Genomic DNA, 18,781 nt, shown 5'->3' with positions numbered 1-18,781 from the left:
AAGTGCTGGGATTACAGGCTTGAGCCACCGTGCCCGGCCGAGATGGGCGGATCACGAGGTCAGGAGATCGAGACCATCCTGGCTAACCCGGTGAAACCCCGTCTCTACTAAAAATACAAAAAACTAGCCGGGTGAGGTGGCGGGCGCCTGTAGTCCCAGCTACTCGGGAGGCTGAGGCAGGAGAATGGCGTAAATCCGGGAGGCGGAGCTTGCAGTGAGCTGAGATCCGGCCACTGCACTCCAGCCCGGGTGACAGAGCAAGACTCCATCTCAAAAAAAAAAAAAAAAAAAAAAAAAAAGAATAAGTGAATCTCATGGAGAATAGAATCGATATGCCATTCTAGAATCTCCAAAAGTTATGGGTTCTGTGTTACCTGTCCTAGCTTCAGCAGTCCACAGATCTTAATTCTAGTGTTTTATCAATAACCTAACTTAACTTTTAAAATCTTTCTGCTTTTCTTCTTGCTCTTGTCTGGGTGTCCATAGTTCCTTAGAGAGACAGAGATGGATTGGCCTAGGAGTTCATCGCTGCTGTTGTTTTGGCAGAGCTTCCCCTCTTAAGTTTCTCATGTTTTACTTACCAACCTCCAGGCTATGTCAGGTGCCCATTCCCAGTCCACTCAGGTGTGGGCATGGTTGGAGAGGAATCATGATGTTTAGAACACATACTTCTTTTCATGGAATATCTTGTGGTTCCCCTTGTGGTAGGGTTGGTGGAAAGGGCAGTTTTCATAAGTTGCAATTATAGATATTAATTGGCGATATGGGTTTGCATCCTGTTCTTCATCCTAGAGACAGAGTCCTACTCAGAGCTCTACTCTGCCTGTAGGTAATATAAGCTAAGTGGTTTACTTTTTGAGTTATTTTCGGAATATTGATATGGTGAGATTTATTTAAATTTATTTTATTTTATTATTATTATTTTTTTGAGACAAGAGTCTGGCTCTGTCGCCCAGGCTGGGGTGCAGTGGCCAGATCTCAGCTCACTGCAAGCTCTGCCTCCTGGGTTTACGCCATTCTCCTGCCTCAGCCTCCCGAGTAGCTGGAACTACAGGTGCCCGCCACCTCGCCCGGCTAGTTTTTTGTATTTTTTAGTAGAGACGGGGTTTCACCGTGTTAGCCAGGATGGTCTCGATCTCCTGACCTTGTGATCCGCCCGTCTCGGCCTCCCAAAGTGCTGGGATTACAGGTTTGAGCCACCATGCCCGGCCTTAAATTTATTTTAAATAATAATGCTGAAAATTGTTATAAAACTGGGACAAGAATTTCCAGTAATTTGATACCTTGTATTATTCACTAAAATTATTGTGAAACCATAACTGTTAATTGACTCTGCCTTATTAATTTGACCTGATTAAGAGTTATAAATATAACACAGTGTATTTTTTTAACTTTTCTGTTATTACCACGTCATTTAGTATTTCCTTAAAAGAGCTATTAATTATTTCTGTGAACATCTGTGTATATTATTTGCAGTTAACATTTTCCAGAAGCCAAAACTAGACTTCTCACAATGTATAATTTACCTTTGAAGATTTCCTGTGTTGGATATCACTTGTTCATGTGTTCTTGTTATTTAATATGAATGAAATATTAATAACTAATTATTTAAAGTGTAGTATTTAAGTTAATTCCATGTATAATTAAAAAATTTAAATACATTAACATTTCACAACATAGTCTGATTGGGATTAGGACTGTTTGTGTTTGCTGTTCAAATACGCAGTATAATATTTGATATTTGGATAAACTGCTATTTTTCATATCAAGTATATTTGTTTAAAATTTTAAAGGGGATAGACCAGGGAGCTTGGAAAATTTGTATTTGACATAAAATTATTTGATTATTTTCAGATATTAAAAATGTAGAATAGTTTTTGGCAATCTCACAGGCTTACATGACTATTAGATTTTGCAGGTTTGCATCCTTTAAAGATATGTTACTTTTTCTGTCTACATAAAATATTTAATTTCTAGGTCATGCTTGAAATGGGATAAAGGAAGGGAAAAGTGAGATGAGATGCCTTTTCACTTCTTTTCTAGAGAACATAAAACTGCATTTCCGTTCAGCAGACTCTCCCAAACAATAAACTTTATTTAGAGGAAACACATCTTTAATTTAAGGTACAATACTTTCTATGTACATTGTGTGAATTGTTAAGGGTGTTGACAGTTAAAAAACTGTCTGACTGAACCAATTATTTACAACAAGCCCAGGCCAGCCAGAACTACTTTGAGAAGGGGGATATAGACTTACTAATACAAGGCAAGATTACTCTAGAGACATGAAGTCTGGGTTTTTGGCTTCAGGAAATATCACTTTGGAAATTACACTTTAGGTCGGATTAAATATAAAAAGTTGAAATATGCATCTAAAATGAATTAAGTTACCATATTGACTAGAACTTCTTGATTGCAAAGGGATTTTTAAAAAGCATTTTTGTTACTGTTATTTGAAATTACATTCAGAATGTTTGAAACTGCGTTGTGGAACTACCTTATAGTGAAGACTTCAAAAGAACGTGGTCTTTTCTGGCTAGGAAAATCTGATTGTATTATTAAGTTACCTATGAGAAACCTATTAATGATGGATATTTAGATATGATTTATGATATAATTAGAAGTATATGTTTGGTCTCTGCCCCTGGTTCCTGGCACACAACAACCCAAACCCTTGGAATCTCTAAAGTGATAAGTGTTTTTTGTATGCTAATGAAATGACTGGTAGCTGGAGGCTCCTGGATAGCCTCAGGATAAGGGGGGCTGGTTGCTAGAGGAACCAACTTTGTGATTAGAGGGTTGCCTCTTTCAGCTGAACCCCACATCCTCTAGAAGCTGAAGGTTGGATAGATTCCCCTTTGACTATTGATCTAATCAGTCATGTCTACATAAAGAAACCTCCATAAAAACCCAAAAGGACAGGGTTCAGAGAGCTTCTGGATAGTTTAACAGCTGGCAGTGCCTGCAGAGTGGCGTGCCCAAAGAGGACATGGCATTCTCTGCCCCTTCTCACGTGTCTTGTCTTATGCATCTCTTCCATCTGGCTGTTCATCTGTCTCCTTTGTAGTAACTTTTATAAATGGATAAGTATAAGTAAAGTGTTTCTCTGAGTTCTGGGAGCCACTCTAGCAAATTAATTGAACCCAAAAAGGGGTTCATGGGAACCCTGATATATAGCCAGTTGGTCAGAAGCACAGGTCACAACATGGGGTTTGTGATTGGCATCAGAAGTGGGGGGTGGGGGACAATCTTGTGGGACTGAGTCCTTACCTGTGGGATCCGATGCTATCTCCAGGTATATAATGTCAGAATTGATTTATATTATAGGACAACGCATTTGGTATCTATTAGAGAATTGCTTGTAGTGTGCAGAGAAACACACATATATCTGGTATGAGAAATGTGTTGAGTGGTGTGTGAGGGTAGGAAAAACACTTTGGTTTGTCCTGTCTCTATACTGTATCTAATTGAAAAGATAAAATTACTTAACTGTGTGCCTGTAAAAAGGAAATAAACTCTTGATGCCAAATTATGAATTGTGCTCTCATTGTATTAAAATAGTATACAACTGGATGAAGAGTTAAAATGCCAGAGTTAGTCTAGGATTCATGTTATTTACTGGATTCCTATTCTAAATAATATAAATTGTCTCCCATTTAAATATTGGCACGGTTATTTTCTGTATTGTCTATCATATACATACATGCACACGTGTGTTTGTATATACCGAATGCTGTATACTTTATAAGTCTCTATATTGTATAGTAAATAAGATATTTTTAGTTGTATGCAGTATATATACTGTATAGTAAATAAGATATATTTAGTAGTATACAGTATATATGGTATAGGAAATATCTTTAGTAGTATACTATATATAGTATAGTAAATAAGATATCTTTAGTTATACAGTATATATACTGTATATACAATGTATACAATACATATCATATATACCATATATACTGTGTATGTATAATGTACATACTATATATGTGTATATGATATATATGTTTTATATGTAGACATACTATCTATAGTAGAGAACAATACATTTCTAGAGTATTTCTATTATGTAATATAGAGAAATAATCATTGTATTGATCCCAAGTCTGTTTAGTTATAGCAGTTGTCCCCTAGGCAGCCCTCCTTTGCCATGTTTTTCAAGGTTGCATTACAGAATTATTGATGACAGATATGTAGGTTTATCTTTCTGTTTTAACCCTCTACCAAGCAGACCATTTTTAAAGGATGAAGTTAAAAAGTGGATATGATCATGATTCTCAAAAAAATATAAAATGATAATTTGTCAAAGATTATATTTAACTAAATAATGATATTATTGCCAGTTGAAGTACCACATATTGAATGCAAAACTGGCAAAACTGATGAATATCCACTGAGCAATAATCAGTACCATTCTACAGGATATAATTTGCATTTCTATAGATGGGAGTTATTTGTATTATTATCAGTTTTCTACAACTTTTCTCTCCACAGAGTTGTAGCATGGCCTAGTCAATGACAGTCAAATGGACAAGCTAGCCAAAACACTCACCGAAGTTCAGTCTTTTACATTTTTTTTCTTATTGTTCAATACTGTTACCCCTGGTACTTCTTATTAGCTTGATTTTAGTAGCTTCAGTAGAATAATTGATTCATGTCTACCCATGTTTTAAATTTATTCATATCTACCCAAGATGGAAATTCTGTGAGGGTAGGCACCTTAAAATGCATGAATCTATAAATGAATAAAATGATGTTCTTGATATAAAAGCAGAAATTGATCGGTTAAAACCTGTGTCCTGATTCAGAAAGGAGAAGAAAATAGGGTTTTTCTAAGTCTTATTTCAGTTGTAATGAGGGAGCCAGTTATATAAAGGAATCCAGCAATGAATCCTTTTTTTTTTTTTTGAGAGAAGTCTTACTCTGTCGCTCAGGCTAAAGTTCAGTGGCATGATCATGGCTCACTGCAGCCTCCACTTCCTGGGCACAGGTGATCCTGGCCTCAGTCTCTTGAGTAGCTAGGAGTACAGGCACATGCCACCAGCCAGTTAAATTTTTTTTTTTTTTTTTTGTGGAGAAGGGGTCTTGCTATTTTGCCCTGGCTGGTCTCAGACTCTTGGTCCCAGTCAGTCCACCTGCCTTAGCCTCCAAAAGTGCTGGGATTTTAGGTGTGAGCCACCATGCCTGGCCAATGAATACTTTTGAAGAGCAGAAATCCTCTTCTAACTGAAGTTATTTCTTGCCTTATGTGTTTAAAAAATGAGAGCTTTGTATATCACATCTTAAGTTGGGCATACCTTTATTTGTTTTATTTTGAGACGGAGTGTTCGCCCAGGCTGGAGTGCAGTGCCGTGGATCTCGGCTCACTGCAAGCTCCGCCTCCTGGATTCACGCCATTCTCCTGCTTCAGCCTCCTGAGTAGCTGGCATTACAGGTGCCCGCCACCACGCCCGGCTAATTTTTTTTGTATTTTTAGTAGAGACGGGGTTTCACTATGTTAGCCAGCATGGTCTCTATCTCCTGACCTCGTGATCCACTAAGTTGGGCGTAACTTTTAACTCCAAAATAATTAGAAGCACTGAACCAAGGAAAAAGCAAGCATGACAAGTTATTTTTACAAATTTCTCATATTGTATGATTTTGCCCTCTTTACTCTCTTTGTTGAGACGAAGTCTCGCTCTATCACCCAGGCTGGAGTGCAGTGGCCGGATCTCAGCTCACTGCAAGCTCCGCCTCCCGGGTTCTCGCCATTCTCCTGCCTCAGCCTCCTGAGTAGCTGGGACTACAGGTGCCTGCCACCTCGCCCGGCTAGATTTTTGTATTTTTTTAGTAGAGACGGGGTTTCACCGTGTTAGCCAGGATGGTCTCGATCTCCTGACCTCGTGATCCGCCCGTCTCGGCCTCCCAAAGTGCTGGGATTACAGGCTTGAGCCACCGCGCCCGGCCTCCTCTTTACTCTCTTGCTAGTGATTTATGCTGTCCAAGTTTTTTTTTTTTTTTTTTAAATTGAGACAGAGTCTCACTCTGTCGCCCAGCTGGAGTACAGTGGTGCTATCTCGGCTCACTGCAACCTCCACTTTCCAGGTTCAAGTGATTCTTCTGCCTCGGCCTCCCAAGTAGCTGGGATTGCAGGTGCCTGCCACCACGCCTGGCTAATTTTTCTATTTTTAGTAGAGCTGGGGTTTCGCCATGTTGGCCAGGCTGGTCTCAAGCTCCTGATTTCAGGTGATCTGCCCACCTCGGCCTCCCAAAGTGCTGGGATTATAGGCCTGAGCCACCATGCCCAGCCTACTGTCCAATTTATAATTAATAATAACATATTAGAAATAACTTACAGCTGGATACCCTTTTTATTTGGGGCAAATACTACACATGATAAAGTAGGTTCTACCTATCTCCTCCTGGCAGTTAGACTGAGCCAATCAGATAGTCCTGCCCAGGGCGCTTACTCTTAGGGAAACTATTGGTGTTAGATTAGTTAGATTAGATGAAGTAGCTGTGGAATATTTGAGAGTCTAGCAGTATGGGGGTAGGGAGTGAAGAAAAGTATTCAGTGGGTGTTGTGGGAAGTCAGGAACCCCAAATGGAGGGACCGGCTGAAGCCATGGCAGAAGTACATAAATTGTGAAGATTATATGGACATTTATTAGTTCCCCAAATTAATACTTTTATAATTTCTTACGCTTATCTTTACTGCAGTCTCTGAACAGAAATTGTGAAGGTTTCATGGACACGTATCACTTCCCTAATCAATACCCTTGTGATTTCCTATGCCTGTCTTTACTTTAATCTCTTAATCTCATCATCTTCTTTGTAAACTGAGAAGAAGATGTGTCTCCTCAGGACCCTGTGATGATTGTGTTAACTGTACAAAGTGTTTGTAGAGCATGTGTGTTTGAACAATATGAAATCTGGGCATCTTGAAAAAGGAACAGGATAACAGCAATGTTCAGGGAATAAGAGAGATAAGACTTCTGGCCACTGGTGAGCCGAATGGAACAGAGCCATATTTCTCTTATTTCAAAGGCAAATAGGAGAAATATGGCTGAATTCTTTTTCGCAGCAAGGAACATCCTGAGAAAGAGAATGCACCCTGAGGGTAGGTCTCTAGCCGACCCCCTTGAGGTGGCCGCGTTTTAAGGTGGAAGCCGAAGGGATGAAATAAGCCCCGGTCGCCTGTAGTTCCTCCCAGGCTTATTAGGACGAGGAAATTCCCGCCTAATAAATTTTGGTCAGACAGGTTGTCTGCTCTCAAACCCTGTTTCCTGATAAGATGTTATCAATGACAATATGTGCCCAAAACTTCATTAGCAATTTTAATTTCGCCCCATCCGGTGGTCCTGTGATCTTGCCCTGCCTCCACTTGCTTTGTGATATTTTATTACCTTGTGAAGTATGTGATCTCTGTGACCCACATCCTATTCGTGCACTCCCTCCCCTTTTGAAAATCGCAAATAAAAACTTGCTGGTTTTATAGCTCGGCGAGCATCACGGAACCTGCCGACGTGTGATGTCTCTCCTGGGCACCCAGCTTTTACATTTATCTCTCTTGTCCTCTTTTTCTTTATTTCTCAAACCAGCTGAGATGCTTAGGAAATAGAAAAGAAGCCACGATAAATATCGGAGGTGGGGTTTTCCCCCCCATAAGTGGGTTAAGGGATGTGGAACTGGAATACACGATATAGGATTTTGCAATTCCTTGCCTTCTTTGGTTTCCTCTAGAGCCTGATTGTCTACACGTCCACTGCTTCTATGATTTGCCTGATTTCTTTGCAATAATTTTCTTTTCTGTTAAAGTTTACTGGAGTTGGTTTCTGTTGTTTATCAAACAAAGCTAGAAGAAGAAACAACCAAGTATATGATTATGTGTCTGGGTAGATGATCATTATCAAGTTTACATGAGAGAGAGTAAAATGTTTTATTTTATATGTGGAAAAAATGGAAACAATGGTGAAATAATTAGGTTGCTGAATTGTAACTCAATAGACTACATGAATTAATTTATGGTATAATGCCAATAACTATGAATATATCATGTTGAAGCATTGTAGTTCATCTTTCACCTGATGGTCACATGTCCAAGAATAATGTTTGAATATTTAAAACTTTTCTGGCATCTTAAAATATGAGCCACTTCTAGTAATGGTGGAGTGGGTCATATTGAACTAGTCCTTTTGCAGAAAACTATGATAAATTCTGGACAAAATACAGAAAACCCACAACTCTCTGAAGGCACTGGAGAGTGACCATAGCAGGCATAAACTGAAAGGGAGTCTATACTTGGAAAGAGGGAGTATCACTGAATAAACAAAAATGAGGTTTTGTTGCCAGCAGACCTTCACTACAAGAAATGCTAAAGGAAATTCTTCAGGCTGAAAGGAAATGATACCAGATGGAAATTTGGATCTGAGGAATGGAGAACTCCAGAAATGGTAAGTATATAGGTAAATATATTTATTTCTCTCAATTAAAAAAATGACTAAGGTTAAAAATTATAACATTGTTCTGTGAAGTTTGTGGCATATGTAAATATAGTACACTGATTTATTTTACACATGAGGAAAGTGACACATGATAATGTTAAATAATTTACCCAGACCGGGTGCAGTGGCTCACGCCTGTAATCCCAGCACTTTGGGAGGCCGAGGTAGGCGAATCACGAGGTCAGGAAATCGAGACCATCCTGGCTAACATGGTGAAACCCCGTCTCTACTAACAAAATACAAAAAATTAGCTGGATGTGGTGGCACGCACCTATAGGCCCAGCTATTCAGGAGGCTGTGGGAGGAGAATTGCTTGAACCAGAGGTTGCAGTGAGCCGAGATCGCGCCACTGCACTCCATCCTGGGTGACAGGGTGAGACTGTCTCAAAAAAATAAAATAAAATAAAATTTTACCCAGAGTTTCATGAAGTGTAAGTGGCAGAGCAAGGATTTGAACACAGTGTGTCTAACTTCAGAGTTTATGCCCTAAGCTGCTATATTATACCACCTCAGAAAATGAAAACTGAATTAAACTTCATGACTAGTATATTGCAAATAAAATACAATATATGAATAAACTAAAGTATTTGTCAAAAATACGAAATATGAGTAACCTTTAGTTCCCATTTCTAGTGGGATTGGCATTCTGTTTTTCCCACATATAATATATACACTTCACTTTCTCCCCTGTAAACATGATAATGATCATCTACCTAGATGTATCCCCATGGTTAACCCCTAGGGCAGGTAATACCTATCCCAAGTTCATCATCCCTTGGCTTTATTTTGTCACTTAGCCCTTCTTTTGCTCTTACAACCCCTATTTTAATATATTTGACTGGAAAACAAGAGCCAACAGCCTAGAGTAGGAAAGCTAAGGGAAAAGTTGATGAGGTGAAGGGGAAGGGGAGGATAGAAAAATCAGGCTATTCTTCAGTGGGGAAGGACATAAACATCCATCAAGTTCATAAAAATTCTCCACATTTTGGCCGGGCGCGGTGGCTCAAGCCTGTAATCCCAGCACTTTGGGAGGCCGAGACGGGCGGATCATGAGGTCAGGAGATCGAGACCATCCTGGCTAACACGGTGAAACCCCGTCTCTACTAAAAATACAAAAAAAAACTAGCCGGGCGAGGTGGCGGGCGCCTGTAGTCCCAGCTACTCCGGAGGCTGAGGCAGGAGAATGGCGAGAACCCGGGAGGCGGAGCTTGCAGTGAGCTGAGATCCGGCCACTGCACTCCAGCCCAGGAGACACAGCAAGACTCCGTCTCAAAAAAAAAAAAAAAAAAAAAAAAAATTCTCCACATTTTGTCCAATTTGAGAATACATGATATGCATATGTTTTCAGACCTTTTTTAAGTAGCAAAGAACCCTTTTTTCAAGTTAAATATTTCATTTTATTGCAGTGTATAAAACAAATATATTGTTTACACAGATGCTTTTGTACTTTTACATTTATAAATATTTGCATCAAGTTAATGGGATTAATCATTTTCTGAAAAAGGCAAAATTTGAAAATGAGAGTTGTGGATGACAGTTGTGATCTTAGTTTCAGTACCCAGTTATATCTGTAGTTTCAGTGAAGAAGTATTGAGATAAGTGGTGAAAATGGCCTTACTAACAGAGGAGCAGGGAGCCAGTCATTCAACCACATCCTTAACCCTTTCCTTGCGCTGTCTTTTGTGATTATAACTATATATAGGTACTCAGGGTTCAAAGCATATGAGAGAGTCTGAAGGTGTTTTAAAACTACCCATTGGAGGTACTTTCAATGCTATATATAGTCAGATAGCCCTTTGTGAGGGCTTCTAAGTAAACTGAAAATATGCTTGCTAGCCCCATTTGCCAGGATACAGCAAATTTCATGTAGGTGGGGAATTTGGGGGGAAGTAGTCATCAACACGTTGTTAACTGGCTACTTGCTTCTGCATGTCAGTGATAGCTCTGACCCACTGAGCCCTTGACCACGTGAGTTAGCAAATGTTTGTGAGGAAATTGAGTACAGGCTCATAGCACTAAAGCTATAGAAGGAAGAAAGCCAGGTGTTCAATATCAGGTAGGATGGCGCTTATAATCTTTGGACCTTCCCATCTTTTTTCAGACATGACATTGCTTCCTTGGGCTTTCCCATTCTGCTGGATCTTTCTTTCTGCATTGGTAACATAGTATAGCTTTAGCTAGATATATGTGAAACAACACGTAACATATATGAGGCCAAAGGAAAAATAAATTAATGTGTGTACCTGCTCTCCAGCTTAAGAAATAGAACATTATTAACCAGTGCTTTTGAAGTCACCTACAGATCCCTTCCCAATTGCATTCTTCTTTTTCCTCACCAGTGATAACCATTGTCTCAAGTTTTTAGTTAATTATTCTTTTGGTTTTCTTTATAGACTTTTCATTTATATTCTAAATAGTAGGTTTCATTTTGATCATTTTTGAATTTTATAGAAATTAGCATTTTTCTGCAACTTGTTTCTTTGTTCAACATCGTTTTTGAGAGTCATCTATGTTGTTTTCTACCTTATACTTTATTTGTTCTCCGTTTTCCATTTAATGACATTTAGGTTGTTTCCAGTTTTTAACTATTTCTAACATTGGTACTATAAAAAGTAGAGATTCCTCTTCAAAGACTTTCCTTCCCATTTAATTAGAAATGAACAGTAACTTCTCTTAGAAGCAAAATTTATTCAAAGACCTGTGCTAACATTATTACATATCTGCTAGCCATGATAAAGACATCAGTGTACTTTATGTTCTTAGGTCTCACAATTTAGCCTCGATATTTGCCCTGGCATGCTTCTACTGGTCCAAGCAAGCATTAGGTCATAGCCTGCTCCTCTTCCTTATTTGAAGGTGTTTTTACCTTTCTCAGCATTCCACAAGTTACTTCCTCCTTCCTTTGTTCTCCTCTGCCTTTGCCTCTTTTAAAAAGTTCTAAGTTGCTAGCCAGTTGGGTCAAATACAAAATGTGAGGTCCCATTCCAGCCGGTGGAAACCGGACACAGCAATAGGGTGGACGCGTCAGGTTATAAATGACCCAGTCTCCTTTGTTTGGTGTACTCTCATGGCAAAACTGCTGGTGACAGTGCCCTTTCTGCAGGAAGTAAAAATGGCCTTGCTGAGTAAATTAAATTTATGTTCAAGTGCTATTTTTTTATGGCACCGGGAAACAAGCATTTCAAATAGTACTATGTGAACTTTTGTAAATGTCTCTCATTACAAATGGGAGGCTGTCATGGAATTTTTAGAGCTCTTTAGAGAAACAGTTTTTTTTTTTCTAATTTTAGGAATTTATTCAACGTCTATAGTCAGAGACTTCTTCCTTCTTTCTAACTTAAAGTAGTTGTATTACACTTAAACTTGTTTCCTTTTATCCTAGAAAGCGTAGTAGTTGAACTAGATTGCTTGGGTTAAAAATTCCCACCTCTCTTATGTTTGTTTAGTCTAGGGCAAGCTAATTAATCTCTCTGACTTTGTGTCTTCACCTGCAAACAACCTCATATGGCTGTCATAAGGATCATTGAATTAATACATGTAAAGTGCCTGAAACATGGCAAACATTCAGCAAATGTTAGCTCTTATTATTCTTAATCTACCCATAATGGAAGTGGAAAAAGCTGTCATTATCTTTTATGGGATACCCATTTATACACTTAAATTCAGTATTCCTCAACCCTGTTCTAAATTCAAAGGCATACTTATCGGATTTTAATTCAAATTATGTCAAAATGAGGTATATAAAAATTATTTATTCAATGAGTTTAACATCTACTGGATGCGTGGCATTGTGCAAGGCACGGGGCAAACAATGATCAACTAAATTGACATGGTTTCTGCCCTTAGGGAACATCAGAGTCTAATAGAGAACAAAGATAGAAAAAAATACACAAATACTGAATTTCAAACTGTTATTAGCGCTATGAAAATAAACAATATGGACTATGAAGGGGAAAAAAACAAGGGATGTCTACTTTAGAGGGAAGGACTGGGGAAAGCCTCTTTTAGCAACTGATATTTAAGCTGTAACTATAGCTAAGTAGGGGGAAAAATGCTTCTTACAGACTAGACTTATAGAGGGATCAGCATATGCCCAGCTCCTCAGGTGGGAAAGAGCCTGGTGTATTGGGTGCTCAGAAGAAGCCAGAGAGGCCAGAGCTTAGTGAACAAAGTGGGAGCTGCATGAAGTTAAATTGGAGAGTGTGTATAATGGAAAATGAAATATATACTTGGTCTTTGTTCCTGGTTTTTAGCACACAGCTTCTAAAACCCTCGGAATCTCTGGAGTTGATAAGAATGTCTTTTGTATGCTAAGATGACTGCTGGCTGAGGGTCCCTAGATAGTTTCAGAATAGGAGCTGGTAGCCAGAAAGACCCCCAGGAAGTATAGGGTTTGAATTTTCAGCCCCACACCGTGACCTCTAGGGGAGGGGAGAGGGGCTATAAGTTGAGTTCAGTAAGCAATGTCCAGGGTTTTAATTAATCACACGTATTAATGGAACCTTTAACACCACTAAATAACAGAGTTCAGAGCTTCTGGGTTGGTAAACACATCGAGGTGCTGGGAGGGTGGCAAGCCAGTAGAAGGCATGGAAGCCCCGTCATAACCATTCTCCCCACAACCACACCACCCCCGACCCCAACTCCACCCGACCCCTGCTGCCATTTGCTCTATGCATTTCTTGCATTTGGCTGTTGATAGATTGTATTCTTTATGACAAACTAGTAACAGTAAGTAAGGTTCCTTTCTGAGTTCTATGAGCCATTCTAGCAAATTCCAGAACCTGAGGAGGGGGTCATGGGAACCCATGAATATATAGCTAGTCAGTCATAAGTATCAGCAACAACATGGGACTTGCAACCAATATCTGAAGTGAGGACAATCTTGTGGGACTGAGCTCTTAAGCCTGTAGAGTCTGTTGCTAATTCTGGATATTGTCATGATTGAACTGAATTGTAAGACATCCAGTTGGTGTCCAGAGAGTTGGAGAATTGCTTGGTGTGGAAAACTTCCACACCTTTGGTGTCAGAAGTGTGAACCCAGAAAATCTGAGACAAATCTCAGTTAATTTAGAAAGTTTATTTTGCTGAGGTTGAGGATGTGCCTGTGACACAGCCTCAGGAAGTCCTGACGACATGTGCCCAAAGTGGTCACAGCACAGCTTGGTTTTACACATTTAGGGAGACATGACACATCAATCAATACAAGTAAGAAGTACATTGGCTCAGTCTGGAAAGGCAGGACAATTTGAATCTAAGGCAGGAAGACTAGAAGCCGGGAGAGCTTCCAGGTCACAGATAGGTAAGACCAAATGGTTACATTCTTTTGAGTTTCTAATTAGCCTTTCCAAAGGAGGCAGTCAGATATCCATCTATCTCAGTGAACAGAGGAGTGACTTTGAATAGAATGAGAGGCAGGTTTGCCTTAAACAGTTTCCAGATTCAGTTTTCTTTAGTGATTTTGGGGGCCCAAGATATTTTCTTTTCATAGACGTATTGTGAGTAAAAACAGATCAGAGTGGTACATTCAGGGTCCTGCAAACCAAGTAAAGGGAAATGGATGGGAAATCTTGAAGAATTTGAGGTTGGAGAGGAGAAGGATCCATTTTTATATCTTAAAGGATCTGTCTGTAGCATAAAGTACCGAATATAGATGAGTTAGGAGACTGTAATAGATTGTTGAGGTAGAAGATGATGGTGGGAGTGGATATAAAACTAGACATTCAGAAATATTTAGGATATAGAATAGACAGGACTGGGCGATGGCTGTGTATGTACCTGCAGATGGTAGGAGAGTAAGAGAGAGGGAGATGTTAAAGATAAGAGTTTTGGCTAATCAATCTCCTTTGCAAAGTTTTAAATTGTGTTTGTGATTTTTTTATTCAACCTGCTCAGGTTTACAACTTTTCTCTTTAGTTATATAACCTATAGTAGAATTCAGTATTTTTTCAAAAATAGAGGCTTAACTAATGTGGGATTCCAGGTTATATATACTGATTTCCTGCTTGCTTTTTAGATTATCTTTCAGTATAGTAATTTATTTATTAATTCCTTGAGAATTTACATTTAGGAAGGCATTGGTAAGATACAGTGATTCAGAAGTGAATTGAGTGCAAGCACAATGCTAAGCCAATGACACCTTATTTTTCTTAGTGACTCCTTGATGTTTTATTATACTATCATTCATATCCTATAGAGTTTAAGTATTTCTTTAATTTTCTAAGGTTATTTAAAATACATATTTAACTGTGTATTTTCAAGGTGTATATCTCCAGTTTATTCTCTGTTGGTTCTGACCAACAGTCATGCATACATTGATTCAAACTCTTATTGAAGCGAATTGAATTTTCAGCCTATGTATTCATAACAAATTCATAAGTTTTATAAAAAATAACACATTACTTTTTTTGGTCTTAAAACAATATCCTGCAAACTTTGAAGATTGAAAATTTTAAGCCTAATAATCTGGGATTTGATAATCATTCTGTGTTCAACCTTTTCATGACCTTCATGCTTTAGGATAAATCTCGTTTTGCTTTTGTCATTCTGGACAGTAGTCTGGTCTTTTTAAAAAGTGCAGTTTTGGCCAGGCACAGTGGCTCACACCTGTAATCCCAGCACTTTGGGAGGCCAAGGCGGGCGGATCACGAGGTCAGGAGATCAAGACTATCCTGGCTAACACGGTGAAATCCGGTCTCTACTAAAAATATAAAAAATTATCTGGGCATGGTGGCACGCACCTGTAATACTGGCTACTTGGGAGGCTGAGGCAGGAGAATCACTTGAACCCGGGAGGTGGAGGTTGCAGTGAGCCAAGAGATCGTGCCACTGCACTTCAGCCTGGGTAACAGAGTGAGACTCTGTCTCAGAAAAAAAAAAAAAAAGTACAGTTTTAAGCTTTAATAACGTCACAAGTATAAGTACCATAGATTTAGAAAGAACGTCATTTGAAACTTTATTTACGTTTGTTTTATAGTTGTTTATCTTTGTTAAGTTTGAATAACAAAATTTTAACTTTGATTTTTTCATTTCAGTTGATTGAAGATCAGCAAACATTGAAAAAAGTTAATTGTGCTATCTGGTTAGCTGAACTCAAGCTCACCATGACAGAAAGAAGAAAACTCACTTCCTGTCATAAGGAGGAGGCTCCCCACAGACATTGAATTAACAACTGGATGAAAACTTCAAGGAAACTGGGTTTATAGTTCACAACAAGCCTAGATCTGGGAGATGCCAGCAAGCAGAAAAACTGTGGCTGAAATTGAGGCAATGTTAGCAGAGTCCCAAAAGCATGCACTGCACATTTGCTGAATTGAATATTCCAAAACCACAGGTTACAGATTTCTAACAGTGAAGTTGCAAAGCATACCTAAATGTATACATGCTACAAGTTAACCAGGCTGAACTTGGCTTCTGTCATCTAATGAAATTTCCAAAAATATTCTTAACAAGTTGACCCATATAATGAAGCACCTTTCCACCTAAGTGACAATGTCGTCTGTCAAAATTGCTTTGTTTCGTGTACAGAGAAGCCACCAAAGTTTGGCAACGTGAGAATGCCCAAGTTAATGTTTGGTGGGCCATTAGGGAGTCTTGCATTACCAGCCCTCCATTTTTATTGAGATATAATTCACATACCCTAAAATCCACCATTTTAAAGTATACAATTTAATGGTTTTTAGTATACTCAAAAGTCTGCCACCATCGCCACTGTCTTAGCCCATTTTCTGTTGCTATAACAGAATACATGAGAGTGGGTAATTTATAAAGCGAAGAAATTTGTTTCTTACAGTTTTGGAGGCTGACAAGTCCAATTTCGAGGGGCTGCATGGGATGAAGTCCTTCTTGCTGTGTGGCAGAAGGCATCAGATGGTGAGAGAGAGGGAGTGTGTTAGAGGGCTCTTCATCTTTCTCTTTTTATAAGGCCACAGTCCTTTTGCACTTGGGATCTACCCTTATGAACTCAATTTAACCTTAATTGGCTCCTAATAACCTGTTTTAAAGGTTACATTGAAATCATAGCAACCACTATCTAATTGAGAACATTTTTATCAACCCAAAAAGCAATCCTATATACATTAGAAGTCATTCCCCATTTCTTCCTCCCTCCAGCCCCGGCAAATACTCTACTTTGTGTCTCTATGGATTTGCCCCATCTACACATTTCATATATATGAAATTATACAATATGTGGCTTTATGTGTGTATTGGCTTCTTCTTTTTGAAGAACCTATAATCAATGATAAATTTTACTTGGCAGTGCTTCAGTATTGTTTTCATTTCCATACTACAGTGGTTATTTCATTAAATGATGATATTTTTCAACAATCAGAGGAATCGTTATACATTGCATATGTGGCATATTTTGGATGACACTTTTTCAGACTAGTGGATTAGTAGTAGAAGAGATCATCTTGCTTGCTGTTCTCTGTCTCACTTGTTCTATTAACATTATACTTTTTTGATGGAGTTATGTTAAAAATGTCATATATGCATCAAAACCTTGTTCTTTGGATGATCTTAAGACTAGAATTAGAAATGCAATCCTTTCAATCATTGCACCAGCAGTGGGCTGTATGTATGTATGTGTGTATTTGTGCGTATACCTACATATATTTCCTATCTCTGATCTCTGAGAGGACTTATGAAGCAATGATTACCTAGTAGGAATGAGCACACTAGTGTCCACATCTCTATTTTTAACTATCATTTTCTACTAAAAGGGTTCAGGGCCTCTTAGAGAAATAGCTTGCTGTGCCAGAAAACAATGAAATGTTGAAAGAACTATTAAAGCATGTCAAAAGCACCCAGGAGCAAGCTTGAAGGAACTCCACTGGCCAAATCTGGGACATTTTGAATATCAGAATAAATAATGATACATTTAACTCACTGAGTAAGTTGAAATTCACAAGTGTATACATGAAATCAGTAAGTGTCAAACGGAAAGCTCTACTTTACAGTATAATACCAACTTATGTAGAAAAATGTTGGAATTAGAAAATCATCTTTGGTAATTCTCATAGTAATAATTTATTTGGACAAAATCATCAGTGGATTCTATAACTGGTAGGTGAAATTTTTTGTGGAAATTTTTTTTTTTTAAAAATTTTATTCTTTTTAAAGTTTTTTTTTTTTTTTTTGAGACGGAGTCTTGCTCTGTAGCCCAGGCTGGAGTGCAGTGGCCGGATCTCAGCTCACTGCAAGCTCCGCCTCCCGGGTTTATGCCATTCTCCTGCCTCAGCCTCCCGAGTTGCTGGGACTACAGGCGCCCGCCACGTCGCCCGGCTAGTTTTTTGTATTTTTAGTAGAGACGGGGTTTCACCGTGTTAGCCGGGATGGTCTCGAACTCCTGACCTCGTGATCCGCCCGTCTCAGCCTCCCAAAGTGCTGGGATTACAGGCTTGAGCCACCGCGCCCGGCTTTAAAGTTTTATTTTAAGTTCCAGGATACATATGCAGGATGTGCAGCTTTGTTACAAACGTGTGCCATGGTTGCACCTATCAACCCATCACCTAGGTATTAAGCCCCACATGCATTAGTTATTTATCCTGGTGCACTCCCTCCTGCCACAACCTCTGACAGGCTCTACCCAGTGTGTAGTGTTCCCTGTGTCCATGTGTTCTCATTGTTCAGTTCCCACTTCTAAGTGAGAATATGTGGTGTTTGGTTTTCTGTTCCTGTGTTAGTTTGCTGAGGATAATGGCTTCCAGCTCCATCCATGTCCCTGCAAAGAACATGATCTCGTTTCTTTTTATGGCTTCATACTATTCCACAGCATATATGTGCCACATTTTCTTTATCCAGTCTATCATTGATGGGCATTTGGACTAATTCCATGTTTTTGCTATTGTGAATAGTGCTGCAGTGGAAATACGTTTGCATGTATCTTTATAACAGAATGATTTATATTCCTTTGGGTATGTACCCAATAATGGGATTGCTAGGTCAAATGGTATTTCTGGTTCTAGATCTTAGAGGAATCATCACACTGTTTTTTGCAATGGTTGAACCAATGTACATTTCGACCAACAATGGAAAAGCATTCCTGTTTCTCCACAGCCTTGTCAGCATCTGTTGTTTCTTGACTTTTTAATAACTACCATTCTGAGTGGCATGAGATGGTGTCTCATTGTGGTTTTGATTTGCATTTCTCAATGATTAGTGAGTCTAGCTTTTTGTTCACTTGTTTGTTGGCTGCATAAATGTCTTCTTTTGAGGAGTGTCTGCTCATGTCTTTTGCCCACTTCTTAATGGGGTTGTTTGTTTGTTTTCTTGTAAATTTACATTCCTTG

At 38.9% G+C, this 18,781-nt stretch overlaps 1 protein-coding gene across 5 annotated transcripts in view; it reads left to right on the top strand.

The window, feature by feature from the left end:
• Positions 1–18,781, top strand: part of WDPCP (WD repeat containing planar cell polarity effector) — a 489,966-nt gene that overhangs the window by 11,066 nt on the left and 460,119 nt on the right. For 2 of the 5 annotated variants that reach the window (XR_002734119.3, XM_023224122.3), the window contains exon 2: positions 8,187–8,438. The exons of 2 other annotated variants lie outside the window; for them this stretch is intronic. Coding sequence is in view for 2 of the 3 variants with exons in the window: in XM_023224122.3 (XP_023079890.1) it covers positions 8,436–8,438 (3 nt within the window). In the remaining variant the exon portion in view is untranslated. Of the gene's footprint in view, positions 1–8,186; positions 8,439–15,523; positions 16,362–18,781 lie in introns of all 5 variants that reach the window. One more of the 5 variants, XM_023224121.2, reaches the window with a different exon arrangement.

This window comes from Piliocolobus tephrosceles, chromosome 15, assembly GCF_002776525.5.
Source record: "Piliocolobus tephrosceles isolate RC106 chromosome 15, ASM277652v3, whole genome shotgun sequence".
Classification (NCBI taxonomy): Eukaryota; Metazoa; Chordata; class Mammalia; order Primates; family Cercopithecidae; genus Piliocolobus; species Piliocolobus tephrosceles.
The sequence above is the reverse complement of the archived record's forward strand: the minus strand, read 5'-3'. Positions and strand labels throughout refer to the sequence as shown.